Raw genomic sequence first — 22,087 nt, forward strand, 5'->3', positions numbered from 1 at the left:
AATTTATAGGTTTGGATGAATATAAAAAGGAAGAGGTCAGCAGTGAAGATGGGATTATTTTTCATGCTGTAAATTAGAATTTGAGCAGGTTTTCTAACGTCACTGTCAGTAAACAGGAACACAGGACTCTTCTGGATAATATGAAGATGCTGTAACGTAACATCTTTTTAAAAAATCACTTTTTTTTCCTGATGTATCTCAAATGTTGTGATACTAATCAGCATCATTACCTGCCATGTGTCTAAGATAAGCTTTTTCTAACATATTAAGGATGCTTTTCCGTTGCTGAACTCATTTATATAAAAATGATTTGATTCCAAATACTGATTGTATTTAGTAAGTTCCCCAAATCCCTGCATTTGACTGATTAGATGTTTTGTTAATGAACGTTTTAACCCATAAAGACCCAGCACTACTCTGGTGGCAGTTTCCAGATGAAATTTTCTCTGTTTCTACATTTCTTAACTGATTTATCACCTTTTTTATATATATATTATCTTCTGTATTTGGGATTTTTTGGTGTAAATCATGCATTTTCCTATGTTTAATTCACAGATCATGTAGATGTTCATGAAAACTCAGAGTAAATCCAAGTTAATTATATCAAAACAGAAAAAAATGAAGAAAAAGTTACTTTTTCAGAAAAGATATCAATAAATGAACATAAAACAAGTGTCTTCATCCACTGTCATTGATCCAGCTCCATGGGTTTTACTGTAGTGATGTTCGATACCACGGATTTCCTTTCCAATCTGATACCGAGTAAAATTCAGGCTGCTATCAGTGATACTGATCCGATACTTTGTACAAATACACTTAATGTCTGGAAAATCTATTAAAAAATTGTGTATTTCAAATCATAACTTCCTAAAGAATACAAGACATGAGAGTAATTTTTGTTTAATTATTAAGAACTATTATAAGAATGAAAACTTGCATATTATTCACGTTACATGAACATGTTCACATGAAACATGAAAATACTGAAACAAAAGCATCCAACATCAACACTTTCCCTCAGTCACAAGTTTTTGGTAAGGAACAATAACATATTTACTCTTTTCCCCTTTAGTCTGTTCTGTTTTTTGCTCAGTACAGACTGAATTAGTCAGAGTTGGCTGACTGAGAAGCGTGACGCAGTACACACTTACTCAGGCGGAAGAAGAAGTATGATTCCAATATCCAATATATCCAAGATTCCAATAGTTTAGCTACTTTCCACTCTGTTCTTAATATACATTACTTCAAATGAATAAAGTACCAAAAGTATCGATATTTTGATTTGGGAATTGACTCTAGAGTGTAAAGATCTGGTATCAGAAGTATCAATATTTCAGTATCGATCCGCATACCACTATTTTACTGGTGAATCAATGTTGTAGAAGATGATGGTGTTTCCACATTCACTACAGAGCCTCAGAATGACCAAATGGGTCATATCTGATGACCATGAAAAGATGAAAAACACTAATTTACACTAATTATTTACATGATTATTAATTATCCAAAATCCTGATATGTTCTGGAGCACTGATGATGGCAAGATGAAATGGTTGTTTAGTTCAAATGTATTTAAATTAGCATTATTTGTTCATAAAGCCCAGAAAAAGTGGCAGATGTGTTTGTTTAAATAGGTCAATGCTTTGTTTTGTTCATGTCTAGTGTGTCTATTGTTTGGCATTTGATTTTTGGTTTGTGTTTTTGGTGTTTTGTAAGCCCATGTAAGGGCTGGGCATGTTTTTTTTCACTCAAGACACAATAATAAAAAAACATTCATTCATTCATTCATACATGTATTGACAGGATAAGTGGATCAACAGGTATTAAACAGTTTATATCTGTAGATGGTTTGTGTCACCGGTGGCTGTTTGGGTCTTTATGGGTTAATAAAAGTTTAGTTTTTGCTCAGGGTTTTTTGCCCGTGCACTTGTATAACTTTGACTTTCTATCCATCTTGTTTAAATTAAAATCCAGTTGTTGCTCTCCCAAGAAGTCCTAGTATCAGTCCTGCAAAAAATCATAATAATAATCACCTGACTACTTACTTTAACATTATAAATACTACATTCCCTGTTTTGTTTAGGCCTGAAAAAAGCTCATCCATTCCAATGGCAAGCACATTTTTTGTAGGTGTGTCATGAACACATTTGGCCAACTTGAGGTTTTCTGAGGCTGAATCATCTCCTGTGTTTTTTCTGGAAAGCTTTATTGCCTTGTGTAGCTTATGTACGGAGTGGGACGAACACTGAGGAAGGTTTTCACACTTTTGCTCTTTAGTAGAATCAGACACTGGTTCATTTTTTCTTTCTGCTGAATCTCAAACAGAGGGGTGGTTTATTCTGATGTGTTTAGGTTCAGTTGGATTTTATTTAAAAAGAATTGAAGAGAAACTGTAAAAATCAACAGTGGGTAAATTAATAAAGTCGATACATTTTCAGCAGGAAAAACGGAAGCAATATAATATTAAGTAAACTTTATCATATAAATAATGGTAGGTATTTGATAGGTAAATTGACAGGTAAGTGGAATAACTGTATTTTCATAAACTAAATCAAATTGAACCTTAACTGGAGCCTCGTTATCCTCCTGAGACCAAGCACAGAACAACTTTCAGATTTTTTAAATTAAAAAATTGTCTTGAGTAAAAACAGCATTGCTTCAGACATGTATTAATTTTTTTTAATGAATGTTCTTTGTAATGGGCAGCCTTTTCTTTTCTTTTCTTTTCTTTCATTTTGAATAAAAGTGTCAAACTCTTGTCTATAAACGTTGATTATGAAAAAAAAAACTCTTGGAGGTTAAAGACAGAACTTATAGAAAATGAGTGTGCAGAGAACGCAAACCTCCGCCAAGCACCCCGAACGGTGTACATGTGTGGATCGACTATTTCTTTTTAAATTAAACAGTTTCAAGGTTGTTCCATACAGCAGAAAAAGTTGAAGCTTGGTACCAGTCATGTGTATGTCCAATTATATTAAATTCCAATCAATACTTGTTGAGTTATAATGAAAAATGTGTTGTAAATGGGATTTTCAATGTTAAATGTAAATGTCCACAGAGTCCACATTCCACAGTGGATGTGGACAATTTTGTGCCAGATACAAGATATTGTTCTAAGCTACGGGTGGATCAAATTGAAGGCTAATCGGAGTCGTTTTGAATTTTTTATGAATTTTCGAAAATTGCTCAATGAAGACAGAGAGGAAAATTGGAGATTTTGTGACCTTGCTGTGACCTTGAACTTTGGCCTACTTGGCCCAAAATTGAATGGGTTGGTCCCAGGGCCTAGGCCTATCTGTGGGAACAATTTGGTAAAGATGGTTGGAATAGTTGTCCCGTAAAGTTGCTGACAAATAAACAAACAAACATGCAAACAAACACACAATGCAAAGTGGTGGAGGTAATGAGCATTCAAGTTATTATTGACTATTTGGACTTGGAGCTGTATTTTGTGGCACCTTTACTGGATTGTGACCAAATACCACTTGAATATTCCTAGCTGTTCTACCAGCACTGGTGAATTCCAGTCAAAGAACTTCCACTGCTTAACATGGCAAAATGACTATCGTTACATACACTATATGGCCAAAAGTATTAAATAGGAATGTAATGACATGAAAATTTCATATCATGGTTATTAATAATAATAATGGATTGGATTTATATAGCGCCTTTCTAGACACCCAAAGTGCTTTACATTATTGACCCATTATTCATTCACTCTCACATTCTCCCTCTGGTGGTGGTAAACTACATCTGTAGCCACAGCTGCCCTGGGGCAGACTGACAGATTGTGACCAAAATTATCACAGTTATCATTATTATTGCCGTGTTGTTGAAATTGTGCTCAGAATGTTCAAAAAGTACTTAGCCTATATACACACTGAAAAAATTTAACCAAGTTGTACTTTGAAAAAAATAAATTAATAAATTAAAAAAACAAATAAAATAATAGGCACAATGTACTTTCTGTTGGCAGAAACATTCAAATATTAACATGTAAACATCAAACATACAAATGTGCATTAAAGATGTCACCTTATGGCCATTGTTTGACCATTTTCCATATCAAATTTGAGTTGTTTTAGTTTATTTTTCATAGATAGATGGATAGATAGTCATTGCAAACTGGCATGCGTGCCTAGAATGCTACAGTTTCTCCAGGAAATGAGCAGTACTGTGAGTTTTCAAAGTGCAGTAATCAAACACGGTTATCATGATAATTCGAATTTAAACGGTAATACTAACCGTCTGGAATTTTACCGCGGTTTATCGTTATACCGGTAATCATTACATTCCTGGTATTAAGACACGTTGAACTCAGGTGTTTATTTTCTAACAGGGGTCTGGGCCAGGGGTGGCAGACCCTGGTCCTGGAGAGCCACTATCCTGCATGTCTTAGATGTGTCCCTCTTCCTGCACACCTGACTGTCGTTATCAGGCTTCTGCAGAGCTGGGTGATCAGCCTATCATTTAAATCAGGTGTGTTGGAAGAGGGACACATCTAAAACATGCAGGATAGTGGCTCTCCAGGACCAGGGTTGGCTGTCCCTGGTCTAGGCTATAAAACTATAATGACAAATCTTGTAATATTGAGGAAATATGGATGTTTATATCTTAAATCAGTATTAACAGGACATGTTATGAGCTGTAGCCATGATTCGTCCACGGTTTAGAAACATCAACATTTCTTTAAATGGGAGATTTTTCTTTCTTAATGACATGTGAGTAAATTAATGATTAGTTGTGGTACAAAATTCTCATTTACACTCAGAGCATGAACAATATTTTAGATATTTAGAGGTAGATCATTTAAAATCATAGTTAAGTATTAAAAAAAAATCAATGTTGAGAGAAATGAAAAACCATCTCTGAGGCATTTTGGAAGCAAAGATATCACATTAAACAAAACTAACCAATGCAATGATATTTATTAGAGCCCGACCGATATGGGATTTTTGGGGCCGATGCCGATACCAATATTGGGGGCTAAAAAAAAGCCGACATCCAATACATCCGATATTGGTCGATAACCGATATATTGGCTGATATATGAAATAAGAACACTGATCTACACAGGATATAATAATCTTAGATAATTGCGAACAGGTGGATTAACAGTTGCATAAATATTTGTTTATCTCACAAAGATCATTTACACAACTTTCAAATGCAAACTATGCAATCACATAGGAAGTGTAGCTCCGTGATTATGTGACTGTGTGTGTGGGGGGGTGATAGCGTCATTGTCCGAGCAGAAGTGAAAGTGAAATTAACTCGCTTTACTGTTCCTCTAACTCTCCAGGCAGCACACACACACACACACACACACACACACAGGAGAAGCGAGCGACAGAATCTCCGCGCAGCAAAAAAGTTAATACATTGGCTACATATTGGCCAATGTTGATTAATCAGTCGGGCTCAAATATTTATCACAATATTAGTCTGTATTATGATATTTCTCATTATTGTTTTGTATCCCAGACCCCTGTTAGAAAAAAAACACATGAAATCAACATGTCCCAATACACTGGACCTCTCTTCTACCTTATTAAAAGGACTGTTGTGCACTTAAATGATACTCATAAATGTGACTCCAGTATATTGTAAGCCTGACTTACCACCTTCTGTATCAAGCTATGTTTTGTGTTTTATTTCTCATGTAAGAGCTGTCGTGCATGTTTTGTTTTGTGCCTAGTTTTTAGAGGACACTATTTTGTTGAATGGAAAACTAAAATTGCAATAAAAACACTGACAAAAAAAAAACATGTCCCAATACTTTTGTCCATGTAGTATATTTTTCATGTTTTCCAAAGTTGAAATCACTGATAGAGGTGAGTGGAAGTTTAAAGGGGTCATATTTTGCTAAACCCACTTTTATTAGTCTTTGGTTCATTTATTTGTGTATTTGGACCCTAATAGTTCATAAAGTTTGAATTTGAACCCTCCAGCTGCTGCAAAGCTATCTTTATATTCATTCTGGCAAAAACTGAGTGGATTTCTACAACCTGTTTTAATTCCTGCATAATTTGCTATGTTTTATAACTAGTTACATCACGACATTTGCACATAAAAGGTCAAGACTTCCGACGAACATTTCTCCGAGTACGACTTAACTGTTTATCAGCAGCAGCGGTTGTAGTAAAAACTGAAAATATGTCCAAACTTCGAGCCGATTAGCTAAAATGTTCAGTTGATGGTTGTATTAACGAACACAAGTGGCTGAACGGGACAGAAAGCACGGTCAACTACCCGGAAGGGGGTGGGGTCATGTGCATTTAAAGGGCCAGCACTCAAAACAACCTTTTTTGTGTCATTACTCAAAAATAGGGTTTAAGATGGACCTGTGGAGTTGAATTAATGAAGAATTCAGACCCAAGCAAGGCATTTACAGTTCAAGGGAAATGTTTTAAAATGCATAATTCCATTTAACCCTTTCATGCATACTGGTCACTACAGTGGACAGTTCTTCTCCAGCTGTTCTCTTGTATATTTATAGGTTTTGTTGTTTTAGTTCCATATCAGCCAACACAGTGGACACTTATGCATCATCCCATCCACTGCAATTCATACTGTTACTGTAATTTTGCTGTTCTTGATAAACCTGATCTGCAGTAACATGCTTTAAATCAGTTCCAAATTGTTATTGGTCTGTAATTAACAGTTTTCTTAATCAAAAAGGGTTTTTTTTGCATGAAGTTAGTAATAACTAGTATTAGAATATGTTAAAATGTGAGAAAACATTAGATTATCTGCATGATTAATGTTTTTGTTTCATAGTTTTTCGTCTTCTAACTCCTTTTTGAGTGTAGATGAATGATTTTGGAATTTTGAATTTGCACGTATTCTGTAAATGCTCAAAATAAACAAAAAATAATGAATGAATGAACAGTTTTCACACACTATATGACTTTCTGATGATGGAGTTTAACTATTTCATGCATGAATTATGAGACCCTTAGTCAATATTTTTTCTTGAGTGTTTTTATTCCTCTTTAGGCATGAAAAAAAACAATGCAATTGATTTTTTTTTAAATAAACCTATTTTTCGTGGAGTTACAAAAATGTCCACTCAGCTGGACACCATGCATTTCAGTTTTGAAGCAAAGAAACATTTAAAAATCATCATCAGAAAGTGATGTACTGTGTGAAAACTATGAAATAATAATATTTTTAATGCCACTAATTGCTAAATTGCTACTGTTTTCTCACATTTTATCACACTCTAATATTAGTTTATACTCATTTCATGGAGATATTATCCTCCTGAGACCCAGGAAATTGACAGTTTTAGCTTTTTTACATTAAAAAATTGTCTTGATTAGAAACTGCATAATGCAACAGTTTTTTTCAGATCCATTTTTAAAATTATTTTTATCTATTGATTGATTTTTTTAATGGAATGTCTTTTGCAATGCACAGCATTTTTAAAGTAAAACTGTCAAACTTTTATCCCCTACAGAGGACAAAATGCATTGCTGGGTTTCAGAAGGATATGCAAAAAAAAAAAAAAAATTCCAGAAAACTGTTAATTACAGTCTAATAACAATTAGCAATTGATTTACACTAAAACATGTTACTGCAGATCAGGTTTATCAAGAGCAGCAAAGTTACAGTAATTGTATGAATTGCAGTGTTTTGGATGATGCATAAGTGTCCACTGTGTTGGCTGATATGGAACTAAAACAACAAAACCCATGAATAAACAATAGAACAGCTGGAGAAGAACTGTCCACTGTAGTGACCAGTATGCATGAAAGGGTTAAATACATGTTTCTTTGCTTCAAAAATTAAAATGCATGGTGTCCAGTTGAGTGGACGTGTTTGTAACTCCATGAAAAACAGGTTCATAAAAAAAAAAAAAAATCAATTGTATTGTTTTTTATGCCTAAAGAGGAATAAAAACACTCAGGAAAATACAAAATATCACTCCTTTAAGTCCTTCCTCAGTTTGACTCAAGAACCTAACAAACTCCAAGAACACAGCGATCATCTGAATCCAGCCTAAGCCAGCAGTTCATCGAAGGAAGGCGACTACAGTGGCGTCTCTGTCTGACTTAAAGGGATCTAAAGTGGCTGACGGTGTCCATCTTCACAGCACGATCTACTGTAGTTCACTGACAGATGACAGACAAGCACTGACCCACACAACTGTGTAAGTGAAGACGCTCAGAAGGAAGTGGAATAACGCCATATTACCGAAATATAAATATCTAAACTTTAAATGAGGTGCTTGCGCCACTCAAATTGCATAACAGCGGCTTGAGTCACACTTTTCTGCAAAGTATAGTTTATATTTCATACTGTTGACTCACTGAAGGTGTAAAAGGGATTTCACAATAAACAATGTGAGGCTACAGAGCAGACTGCCAGCTTTGGATTTGAGGTTGTTTTGAGGAGAAATGACGTTAATATGACGCAAAAGAAAATGTTTTAAAACCCTTTCGAAGCTAGTTTTGCTTCCATGTCAGCTTGACGACGTGACAGCGGGTCGTGGTTACATTTCCAGCTGTTCACTCACCGGACGTCGTTTTGCTGCGGAGGTTTCTTCTGCCCCACCAGGTTCACTGTTCTTGCTTGGATAGGCTTCTCTTCTCTGAAACACACAGTTGGAAACAAACTGTTATTTCAGAACTCCACTGCACCACTTAAATCTTTTACTTAGGCATCTCTGTTGTATTTTTTGCAGTTGTAGTCTTAATAACTTTCCTTTACAATGAACCAGGACTTGCACTCACAGCCTAGTCTAGGTATGTTGGGCAGGTAAGTAATCAGCAAGGTTCGAATCGTTTTGGATTTTTAGTTTTTAGTTTAGTTTTATTTAGTTTTGACTTTTTTTCTGTAATTCCGTTAGTTTTAATTAGTTTTTAGAGCAGGTTTGCTAGTTTTTATTAGTTTTTGTTATTTTCTAAATGCTTAGTTTTAGTTTAGTTTTAGTTTCTTTATATCTTTTCTCTTCTTCTTCTTCAGTATCACAATAGTACTGTTGTAGTAAACAAACAACCGAACAAAATACCCATGTGAATATAGAAATAAAAGACCTTAGAAAACAAAAACAAAAATGAACCTCCACCATATCTGCATTTGAATAAATACAGAAAAAAAATAGATACAGTACTTTTTAATATCGATACAGTATCATGAAGTGAAATATCGCGATATATTGCAATACCGATATTTTCTTACACCCCCAGTGATAATAGGTGCTATTCTGGATTTACAACATCAACATTTGGCTTCATATCCTCACCTTAACTGCACCAGCTTGTTCAGATTATGTTATCAGATCTAAAAAAAACTGCAACCAAACTCCGTTAATCTCGCATTTCCAGTTCGAGTATGAGTTAAAGTTTGCAATTATTTGATCAAACTGAAAAAGTAGACCTTACAAATATCAATTACATGGTAAAAATATCCACTGAAATGTGTATTTCAGTATCTGTGATGCCGTTATGTTCTGATGACAGGCCCTGGATATCAGCAGTAAACTTAAAATAAACACATCCAGTGGGCTCTGATCAGTCTGATCACAGAGAAACCAACCCACACTCTTATAAAATGAGACAAATCTGTGTATTATCGATACTTCCCTCTCATAATGACACACTTTGGAAACATGACCGATAGCGAAATCACTTAGTTCCCTGTTGATATTAACCTGGAGGCTTGTGTTTGAATAAAATATGATATAAGGACATATGTTGCTGGTGTTGTCTTCTTGAACAGATGCATACTTTAAACTTTTGCACCCTGCTTAAAATGCATGCACATTTTTACATTTTTAAATCGTTTTTCTCACTTTTCAGGCATCCATTTTCAGTTTATTTACATTTTTAAGGGTGGAAATGAATAAGCAGATGTCGGGATTATCTGCTGCTTTTCTGTTTGTTATCCATGATAAACATATACAAACTGACAAAACCAATGCACACTTCATATGCAGAATAACAGAGTGCACAAATTAAACATGTCAAAAGTTCTAGTAGATCTTCATATTTTGCCAAAACAGTTTAACCCATAAAGATCCAGTGCTGCTTTTGTGGCAGTTCCCAAATTAAGTTTTCTCTCGATTTCAGATTCAGATTCAGAAAACTTTATTTATCCCATACAGGCAATTCATTTGCAGCTTACAACAGACATCAGCCCACATCCAAAGTGCAATGTGACAAAAATAAATAAATCAGTGCACAAATACAGGATTATTGAAAGCAACTACAAATAAATGCATTTAAATAATCAACAATAAATAATCAATAAATACCAATGCAGACTAAATGACTAAAAGACCCTATTGGTTCTGGTAATATCTTAAAAAAGAAAAAAAAAAAATCATATAAAATGACTGAAATGCTTCTGTCAGAGTTTAAAAGTGTGATAGCTGAAGGAATAAAAGATTTTGAAGATTTAACCTTTCTTAAATGATGCATTTTCCTATATTCAATTCACTGATTGTGTAGATGTTCCTAAAAGCTCAGGCTAAAGTTAAGGCTTATTATATCAAAAACAGAGAAAACTGAGAAAAACGTGACTTTTTCAGCAAAATCGATCATTAACTGAATATATACCGAGTATGTCCGTCCACTGTCCATCCATGGATTTTACTGGTGAATCAATGCTGTAGATGATGACGGTGTCTCCACAGTAACTGCAGAGCCTCTGAACGTCCAAATGGGTCATATCTGATGACCATGAAAAGACGACAAACTGCATTTTACACCAATTATTTACATGGATTGAAAGGATAAGTGGTTTAGAAGTCATTGAACATTTTAGATCAGTGGATGCTTTTGGTCGCTGGTGGCTGTTTGGGTCTTTATGGGTTAAAGACAAGCTATACAATAACTGTCATCTTCATCCAGCCTCTTGTATAGGTTTTCTGAAGCCTTTTCTGAAGCTATTAACAATGTATATATAAAATTATTACAGCATAATGATTGCATAAAAAGCCCACCGTATCGAATACACACACCACACACCCACAAAAAACCATACAACTAACTATTCTTACATTTTGTGGAAATGCGTCATTCAGTTCCGGCCAAAGACTGACATTTAACCCTCAATCAAACCTTTAACCCATAAAAACCCAGTGGTACTTTTGTGTCAGTTCCCAAATGAATTTTTCTCTCTATTTTAACCTTTCTTAAGTGATTTATCACCATTTATTATAATATTATCCTCTGTAGTTTGTATTTTTTTTCAGTTAAAATAATGTATTTTCTTAAATTTAATTTACTGATCATGTAGATCACAGGTTTCAAACATGCGGCCCAGGGGCCAAAACCAGCCCACCGAAGGACCAGCCCGCAGGATGAATTAGTGAAATACAAAAATTATACTGAAGATATTAACAATCAAGGATGTCAAAATAAATTTAGTTCAATTCCATCTAAAGTGGGTCAGACCAGTAAAATACTATCATAATAAAGTGTAAAAAATGAAAACCACATATTTTTCTTTTTGTTTTAGTGTAAAAAAAGTCAAATTACACAAAAATCTTAACATTTACAGACTATCCTTTTACAAAAAATGTGAAAACTCTGAACAAATACGAACAACCTGAAATGTCTTAAGAGATTTAAGAGTAATTTTACAAATATTCTGTCTGCTGTTAAATGTTTTGTGCACTTGTAGATCCACTGTGATCTGTACATTGTAATGAACATGTAAAACTGAGAAGCTGAGGCCAAATAATGGCCAAATAATTGTTAAAATTGCATTTTTTTTTTCTTAATAAATTTCATTTTGGTCATGGTTCATGTTTTTCCATATTTTTTTAAAAGATAGTTTGTAGATGTAGAAGTTTTGATAATATAATCTTACTTTTTTCACTCTAAAACATAGAAATTAGATATACAAATTTTGGAATGGATGTCATTTATGTATTATTATGTTATTATTTTAATGATCCGGCCCACTGCAGGTCATATTGGGCTTTATGTGGCCCCTAAACTAACATGAGTTTGACACCCCTGATGTAGATGTTCATAAAAATTAAGAGTAAATTCAATGGTTATTATATCACAACAATGAAAACTAAAGAAAAAAGTTACTTTTTCAGCAAACTATATCTTTAACTGAACATTAAACAAGTGTCTCCATCACTGTCATTAATCCAACTCCATGGGTTTTAGTGGTGAATCAATGTTGTAGATGATGACGGTGTTTCTACGGTCACTACAGAGCCTCTGAACGTCCAAATAGGTCGTATCTGATGACCATGAAAAGATGACAAACTGTATTTTACACCAATTGTTTACATGTATTGATAGGATTAGTAGCTCTAGGGTTATTAAACATTTTAGATCAGTAGATGCTTTTGGTCACTGGTGTATATTTGGGTCTTTATGGGTTAATGAAGACTATACTAAATATGAAGTGAATTGAAGAGTCCAGTTTCCTCAGTTCAGTCGTACAGCGTCTATTATAGTTGGAAACCTGTCTGATAAGTCTGATGTAAGTTTAAGGTGAATGTACTTTTCTCAGTTCAGAATGTGCTTTAGGGACTGATGGAAGGAATAGGAGGTAAGACAGTAACTTCCTGTACTTTTTGAAGGATCTCTTTGTGAGATAGAAGCAGACCAAGAATAGCCGTGTGTTAAGAATATGCCAAGTCTGCAGATGAACAAGGCAGTCAGTCTGATCTGAGCAGAGAGCGTACATTTTAAGTTGTTATGGTTATAAATACAGTTAAACAAGGCTTGAATAAATGAATAAAAATGGTATACAGGTAAATGAGTGCAATGGAGGAGAAACTATATTTAACTTTTATTTAAAAAATGACATATGGGAGTACTGCATGTACATTGCATGTGCATTTTTTTTGGAAAACTTTTTACTATAAATGCCTTTATTGATATTTCTATTGTTTTACATGATTGGCTATGTGACTATTATATATTTGGTACATTTGCAAGACTCTGAGTTTGGCCAAACCAGTGCTGGATGATCTGGTTTACTGGTTTTACTTTGCCATTATACAGTTGTGGAAAAAATTATTAGACCACCCTTCTTTCCTTCAGTTTCTTCTTCATTTTAACCTTTTCATGCATGAATTATGAGAACCTTAATCAAGATTTTTTTTCCTGAATGTTTTATTCTTCTTTAGGCATGAAAAAAACAATGTGATTTTTTTTTTCTATGAACCTATTTTTCATGGAGTTACAAAAATGTCCACTCAGCTGAACACCGTTCGTTTAATTTTTGAAGCTCAGAAACATGCATTTACTGGCATACTGTGTGAAAACTATGAAATAAAAACATTTTTACCCTCCTGAGACCAAGCAATGCATTTTTGTCCTCTGTAGTAAAACTGACAGTTTTACTTGCTGTCCATTCCAAAGAACATTCCATTAAAAAAAATAAGTTAATTAAAAAATGTATCTGAAAAAAAAAACAAAAAAAAAAAACTGTTGTATTATACGGCTTCCAATTAAGACAAGTGTTTAATGGAAAAAAGTTAAAATTTTCATTTTCCTGGGTCTCTAGGAGGTTAATGCTGCTAATCTGATGTTTTCTCCCACTTTAACATACTATAATACTCACTCAGGTAATATGCCAAAAAAAAAAAAAAAAAAAAACTCTGTTAATTACAGTCTAATAACGATTAGTAATTGATTTAGATAAAAGAACAGGAAAGTTACAGGAATGTCAGTGTATGGGATGATGCATAAGCGTCCACCGTGTTGGTTGATATGGAACTAAAACAACAAAACACATGAATATACAAGAGAAAATCTGTAGAATAACTGTCCACTGTAGTGACCACTATGCATTAAAGGGTTAATGCCTGGTACAACAAAAGGTACATTTGTTTGGACAAATATAATGATGACAACAAAAATAGCTCATAAGAGTTGAATTTCAGAGCTGATACCTAACCATTTTCCATGGTTTTCTTGATAATAACCAAAATCACTTCAGTTCTTACATCATTATCTATGGCATTGTACTGACAAAAACAGTGCTTTTAGGCATTCCATGTTTTCTTTTCTGTCTGTCTTAGTCACATGATACACACAGGAGTTAGTACTTGATTGCAGAGGTGAGTACTCCCAGGTTCATCTAGTCAAAGTCCTACCATGTATTGGCTCCAACCTGTTCACCTAACACAGGTGATTCCACTAATTATCCCATCTACCTGATTGAGGAGTTGTGCTCATCAAAATGGGCTGCTTCAGCGAACAGATTGGAACCAATACATGGCAGGACTTTGACTTGATGAACCTGGGATTACCCACCTCTGCTTGATTGCATAACCATTGTTTTTTGATGACTTTTGATGGTCTAATATTTTTTTCCATGACTGTATGTATGAGTATGAGTTACACTGTAGCAGAGCTGAAATGACAAATCAAACATTCAAACGGGCAGAAAATTATGCAATATAATGTTGTTCAATCCTACAAATAAAATGAAGTTCCCCTGCCAATAGTGCATAACCTTCTGACTTAAGTTATAACTTTTCCACACCACAGTGAATCACAGGGCGACACGGTGGTGCAGTGGTTAGCACTCGTGCCTCACAGCAAGAAGGTCCTGGGTTCGATTCCAATGGGGGTGGAGTTTGCATGTTCTCCCCACGTCTGCGTGGGTTCTCTCCACGTACTCCCGCTTCCTCCCACCATCCAAAGACATGCACTAATAAGTTAATTGGTTAATCTAAATTGCCCATAGCTGTGAATGTGAGAGTGATTGTTTGTCTCTATATGTTCAGCCCTGAGATGAACTGGCGACTTGTCCAGGGTGTACCCTGCCTTCGCCCCTATGTAGCTGGGATAGGCTCCACGTGACCCCCGTGACCCTAGTGAGGATAAAGCGGGTTCAGAAAATGAATGAACAATAAATCACCTGCAACTTAAAGGTGCTGGAGACTTTCACAGCCTATTTTTCATCAGATCTGTCAAACCTCAGTCATATCCTCAGTATCATGAATCTGTAAGTCTTTCTGTGATTACTCACCTGAATCTCTTGCATTACAGTGAACAATTTCGAAGTGCCATCCACCATAAACAGTCCATGTGTTTACAAACAGAGCCGGGAGGTAACTTGGGCATCTTTGGAATTTTGTCACGACATGCATTGTGGGAGGCAAAGGCTCGAGCAGCCACCTTACAGCGGCAGGTGAAGCAGACACGATCGGAAACGGCAGGAACTCCCTTCCTTCTATGCATATTCCTCCAGCCGTTTCCGCGTGTTTGTTTCATCCATATAATACCATATGGTCGTGCTGCCGCTGTCACTATCAGGCGGCTGTGCGAACCTCCGTTTCCAACAATGCACATCGCGACAAAATTTCGAAGATGCCCGAGTTACCTCCCGGCTCATTTGTAAACACATGGACTGTTTATGGTGGACATCACTTTGAAATTGTTCACCATAATGCAAGAGATTCAGGTGAGAAATCACAGAAAGACTTACAGATTCATGATACTGAGGATATGACTGAGGTTTGACAGATTTGATGAAAAATTGGTCACGAAAGTCTCCAGCACCTTTAACTTTCTTTGCTTCTTTACCAACACGTTAACAATCCACCTATGCATGAACACAGACACACAACAGACATCTAATGAAGATGGGTTCAAGCCAGCGACAAATATCTTAGACTGTGAGTATTTTAGATCAGTTTTAGCTCAACTGTGTGTAGAATATTCAGCTACCAGCAGCCACCTGTACAAGCAAAAGTGGGGTAAACCCTGGATGTGTCACCAGTTTATCGCAATTTAGATTGACCAATCAGTGCATGTGTTTGGACGATGGGAGGAAGCCTGAGTATCAAACCCGGGATCAAACCCAGGACCTTCTTGCTGTGACTCTAAAGCGCTAACCCATGCACCACCTGCTAAATGTTTGTAGAATTATGAATATTCTGACATATCTGTTTTTAAGGTATGTTTGGATTAATGCTTCAGTTAGTGCGATAAAAGCTGTCTAAAGCAAAAAGATTAATTTGTCTATTGTGATATTTTATGGGGTCAAACAAACGTTATATTAATCAACATACAATAGTCATTATGATTATGATGGTTTGGATTTATGCAACAGATCTTTTGTTTGCACATGTAAACATTACTTCCTCATTATCCCTGTTTTGAGATACCAGATTATGCATGCTCTGTAAAGGAGTGCATATACAGTTGTGGAAAAAATTATTAGACCACCCCTTGTTTTCGTCAGTTTCTTGTTCATTTTAATGCCTGGTACAACTAAAGGTACATTTGTTTGGACAAATATAATGATAACAACAAAAATAGCTCATAAGAGTTGAATTTCAGAGCTGATATCTATCCATTTTCCATGATTTTCTTGATAATAACCAAAATCACTTAAGTTGTTGCATCAATATCTATGGCATTATACTGACAAAAACAGTGCTTTTAGACATTCCATGTTTTCTTTTCTGTCTGTTTTAGTCACATGATACACACAGGAGTTAGTACTTGATTGCATAACGATTGTTTTTGATGACTTTTGATGGTCTAATAATTTTTTCCGCGACTCTACGTATACCTCATCATGATCTTTGACTATTGAGAAATATTTGCACGTCCAGCCTCAGCTTCAGCCAAAAAACAGAAGCTATAGTCTGTCTCACATTATGTCGTATGTCGTAGTATTCCTACCATTCTCTTTCCTTTAGCTTATCTGCGTATTACCGTCCTCCTCGCTATGTATAACCTACAACCTCTGAGCCGCAGCCACATGTCGTCTTGTGATATTTTTATTTCTTTTTTGAGATTTTAGTCATTTTAACACCACAGTTCTAATATTTTCACCAAAGCAAGTTCTGTCATGACACTGTCAGTGTATGTTGCACTTCGCACCGACAAGGACTGGTATCATATTTAAAGAAGAACAAACCACCCAAACGACCGAGAGAGCTTTTACTACTTATTCCAGGATGATCATGCATGGCTGTAACAAAGAATAGAGATACTGTAGGTCTGGATATGGAAGAAAGCACCAACAAAAGCGTTTCATTCTGTAGTGGTCATGAAAGGAGGTTAATTCTGTAATGAAAGCATGACATTTATATCAGGCACTGGCTAGTTTCAGTCGAAAAAAGCATCCAATTGTTGACCAATTCTCATGTGAACTGGCTACAGGATGGCAGTTTCCCAATATGTAGCAGGACAAAGTCAGATTAGATACCTGTGTTGCGTTGTAAACATCACAGACACCTGCGCAAACAGCACACAGTGGATATGAATAACCAGATTTCCCTATGTTCCATGTAAAAGCTATATCCCGAATACAATCAAAACTGGGATAAGCCTATTTTATGGCTTCACAGTACACATACGAAGAGGTATGAGATAGCAGCAGGACTGAGGCTAAGAATATCCTAAACGCTCATACCAGTAGTGTATTCTCTGCCTCTCTGCCTGCATTACAACCCACACTATCCTACTGCTAGTACACTCACCATGCATGTATTAGTCAACCAGTGCGGTGCAGACCCAATCGTAAAGACACACACACGCACACATTCGCTCTGCTATGGCAATCGACATCCAAACACGGACGAAGCCATAGTAGGTTAAGAAACAGATGATGTGCTGACAGCCTGCCTTATTTGCAGGAGCTATATGACAAGAGTGAATCCGCAGAATGAAAATGATGCATAGCCACTTAAGGCCGAAGCTACGTATATATTGGACATTTCCTTCTTTAGATGCAATGAATCGATCTTCTGTTCCAGCGCTGGGCTATCAGTCCGCACAGAGAGCTTAAAATAGAACAGGGACGTAAAGCTTGAGGAGCGCCTCGCTTAGGTGGGTCGGCCTATATCTCTTCTATCTGGCCATATGCATGCAGACCATGCAGAAAACGTGAGAAAGACATTGTTGATGCATTTTCTACTCTATGCCTGGAGGGGTGGGGGGGGTTCATTCCTGCACCGAACGCTGGGAAAAAAAATACATCTGGAGGAGACTTTGCTCCATGCATGTGCTGTTGGCGGTATAGAAGAAGAAGAGGAGGAGGAGGAGGAGGAGGAAGAGGAAGTCAGCCTTCATCAAAATGACAGTACACAGGCACCTTTCTCCTCCTGTTATAGGCCTACTGGTTCTATAACAGCCTGTGTGATGTCTGTTGCAAGAGCACTGGCCTACATACAGTGCATAAGGCTGAGAAAGGCTCAACCGCACCCCAGAGCTGAGAACAGCAGCTGTTGAGATGGATGCTGCAAGGATAAAAGCCAACAGGGAGGGTTTTACTTTTACTATTCTCAATGCCAGGCTTTAGTGAGCCTTCTGCACATTTCTACACCACTCAACCCCCTCCTCCTCCTCCTCTTCCTCTTCCTCCTGCTGCATCTATCAGTGAAATATTTCAGGTCAAGTGCAAAATACTCTCCACTATTAGTGTCAATGATATCAGATGAGACATTTCTCCCATGCAGGAAAGTGGAGTGATACTGGTGCTGGGACTGATGGGACATGGTGACACACCTGTTTTTTCTTCTACCTGACCCACGATCCGATCAGATCGCCAAAATACAACATGTTGTGTACGCGTTTGTGCATGTAAATCCGCATTATAGTTTTTTAGCAGCTTATTAGTTAACATTTTTCACCTGTGGTTCTCAGAAGTTACGTGGATGTAACTTTTTTTTGTTGACCTTAGTACTGACAGGGATTACTCACATATCTTCTTCAAATTGCAGGATTTATATTTTGTTTTTGGGATGTTTACATACTGAAAGGACGCTCCACTTTTGGAGTTTGAGCATTACTAATAAAATGAGGTTCAGCGTCACACACTTGATGACAAAGTCGACATATGCGTAGGACAGTGACCATGTGATGCACTGAGACGCATCGAGAATTGCAGTGTATTTGACTCATTCTCAGGTGAATCTTAAATTCACACCTCACATAAACAAGTAAACAAATTGACTAATGATGTGTTCACTAAAATGCACCCTTTTCTTAACCCTAACCAAAGTACTTTCTTATAGCGGAAACACTTAACACCTACTGGAGTCAGGATGTAAACTCCATGTCCCTGGTGGCAAAGTCCTGGATTTGGTAAATCCGCCACCCTCCCTAAACACCTCCTACATTAAAAAAAAAAAAAAAAAAAAAAGTACTGTAACTCTATGATTCATAAATATTAAGATTATGCACACATGTATGGTTTTAAATCAACATTATTTTCGGTGGTGATTATGTTGCACTGACATCCTATAAATGAGGCTCAGGGAGAATCTGGGAACTGGACCTAAACCAGGTCTGAACTGGCCCCTGTGCATGTTTTCTCTTGCACACAGCTGCAGCCTGTATGGGCCTGTGAATGTGTGGACGGACCTGCAGGATGTACACACACACACACACACACACACACACACATACACATGGTCAGATACAGAGAGGAGCAGTGGTCCTGATGCTGAAGCATTTGGCAGCATCCATAACAGAGGACAGAGGCGGATGGACTTGTACAGAACGGAAATAGTCCAGGCCCAGTCTCTCTCTCTCTCTCTCTCTCTCTCTCTCCTCAAACACACATTAACCACACAAACAGACACTCACACACACTATCTTCTCCTCTCCTCTCCTCTCTTACTTTAACATGGCCTCCTCCTTCGCCTCCTCCTCCCGTTGCCGAGCCAGCACAGCCATGATGATCTTCCTCTCCTCCTCAGTCAGATGGCTCAGGTCCGGCTCAGGGTTGGCCGGGGCGACGGGTGGGCGCGGGCCGCCCCGAGGGCCCACCGAGGCGAACATCTTCCCTATACCACCACCACCACCACCACCACCACCTCCACACACCCCCTCCCTCCCTCCACCACCTCCTCCTCCTCCTCCTCTTCCTCCTCCTCCTCCTCGCCTCGGTCGGGATCACGGATAGAAAACCCGCTGGCGGAGCCCACGGATCACGACATGGCCCACGGACAAAGCAGCGGTTGGAGCGACTGATGCGGAGGTCCCATGGCGGTGGCGGGGGGCGCTCAGGGCGGCGGCGGCAGCGGCGGCAGCTCCGGTGTCGGTGCTAGCGGTGGTAGTAGTAGTGGTAGTGACGGCGGTGGTGCAGCCTAGTAGAGCGGCTCGGTTCCCGGTTTCAGCCGTTTTCAGCCTCTCCTTGTCCCTCTCGCTGCTCCGCTGTCTTCTCCCCCCACCCCCCTCCCACCGCCCGCCCGCCCGCCTTTCCCCTCCACCACCTCCGCTTTACGGGGAGCCCATATCTCCGGCGGTCGGTCGGGATGACGGCACACGGAGGGGGGGGATCTCGCTTCCTTTCCTTCAGTCCAGGCAGAGGGGAGGGGGGTCCCTGAAGGCGGTTCGGGTCTCCGCTCGGTCCGTTGGGTCTGGATGTGAGGCTGCGGGGCGAGGCGGCCACTTCTTGTTTTCCAGCAGTAGCGCCGCCGCTGATGCTGATGCTGATGCTGCTGTCAGGGAGACGGAACCGTCAATGGGACCGCAGCCCCTCAAGCGCGTTCACTTCTCCTGCGGCGGGAGCGCGCAGCTCTCATTTGAGAATGGGGGCTCCACTCACCGTTAACATGCGCGCTCACGCCAGCCTATAGCACACCCTGAAAATAAAGGGTTCTTCACAGATGCATTGGTTTGACTGTTTCAACCTTCAGCACAAGAATGTTTCAGAAAGATCAATTAGGACAGTGATTTCCAACCTTTTTTGGCTCGTGACCCCATTTTAACATCACAAATTTCATCCCCAGACATTCAAAACTGAGACTTTTTTTTTTTTTTTTTTTTTTGCTAAAATTAATTTATTTTTGATCATGTAATAGTTTGCTATATTATGCTGCAAATAAACTTTAATTTTAAGCAACATTTAGAATATATAATGTAATTTTTTACAAGTAAGTTTTAATTCTTATCAATTACTAGAAATTTCATGCGACCCCAGACATTCAAAACTGAGACTTTTTTTTGTTGTTGCTTAAATTAATTTATTTTTCATCATGTAATAGTTTGCTATACTATGTTGCAAATAAACATTAATTTTAAACAACATTTAGACTATATAATGTAAATTTTTATAAGTAAGTTTTAATTTTTTTTGTCAATTACTAGAAATTTCAGGCGACCCCATTTGAATTCCAGGCGACCCCACGTGAGGTCCCGACCCTAAGACCCTTGCGTCGTGATCCCATTTTAACATCACAAATTTGTGGCGACCCCAAACATTCAAAACAGAGAGTTGTTGTTTTTTTTTTGTTTGTTTTGTTTTTTTTTTTGCTAAAATTAATTTGTTTTTGATCATGCAATAGTTTGCTATACTATGTTACAAATAAATATTAATTTTAGACACATTTAGTCTATATAATGTATATTATTATAGACGGAGGCAGAAAAGCCAGGTGTAGATTACTGCACAAAGTCAGAATTTGATTTTCCTTGGTCAGGATATGTACAGTCAGTCCAGCTTGGATTTTCAAGGCTGACAATTAATACTGAACAAACAAGAACTCAAACTATGAATTATGAAAGAGCTGCAGCATCTGAAACCGACCACAGTGAACATTTGGCAGATAAACAGTACCACAGTGCTTCAGTTTCAGCTTCACAGTTTGTCTTTTATAGATTATGATTGTTTCTGTCAACTCACCATATATTTTTTATTAGTTGTTGTTTTTTGTTTTCTTTATCAATTACTAGAAATTTCAGGCGACCCCATTTGAATTCCAGGCAATCCCATGTGGGGTCCTGACCCCAAGGCTGAAAAACACTGAATTAGGATGAAACAAATACACATGCAGGTTTGAGTCTTTTTTTTTTTTTCCTGACAAAAAAGGAAACCTTTAATATCCTTTTCCACAGCAGATATTTTGGCTCGTCTCAGCAGGAAAAACAAAGGTGATCCCAATTACATTAATGATAGATCTGTTCCATTTCAGTGTCCCAGAAAGCCAAAAAATAAACTGATGCACCTATGGAGTGCAGCCAGGCTGACATAACAAATCAAATACCAAAGTTTTCCACAGACCTAACTTCACAGTGGAAGATACTGAATTAAAGCAAAGCTGTCCAAGAGATTAACTAAAGGATAACTAACTAAACTTTTTAAAACTATGTCCTACATGTGATATGAAAACATAATAAGCTATAATGGT

At 37.4% G+C, this 22,087-nt stretch overlaps 1 protein-coding gene across 1 annotated transcript in view; it reads right to left on the minus strand.

Annotated features, from left to right (window-relative positions):
• Positions 1 to 19,736, minus strand: part of rims1a (regulating synaptic membrane exocytosis 1a) — a 289,297-nt gene extending 269,561 nt beyond the window's left edge. Inside the window, exons 1-2 of the mRNA XM_030155700.1 lie at positions 19,576 to 19,736; positions 8,525 to 8,599 (exon numbers count right to left, since the gene is read on the minus strand). Coding sequence (XP_030011560.1) covers positions 8,525 to 8,599; positions 19,576 to 19,736 — 236 coding nt within the window. The remainder of the gene's footprint in view (positions 1 to 8,524; positions 8,600 to 19,575) is intronic.
• Positions 19,737 to 22,087: the final 2,351 nt, after the last annotated feature.

The sequence above is a fragment of the Sphaeramia orbicularis genome, chromosome 15, assembly GCF_902148855.1.
Source record: "Sphaeramia orbicularis chromosome 15, fSphaOr1.1, whole genome shotgun sequence".
NCBI lineage: Eukaryota > Metazoa > Chordata > Actinopteri > Kurtiformes > Apogonidae > Sphaeramia > Sphaeramia orbicularis.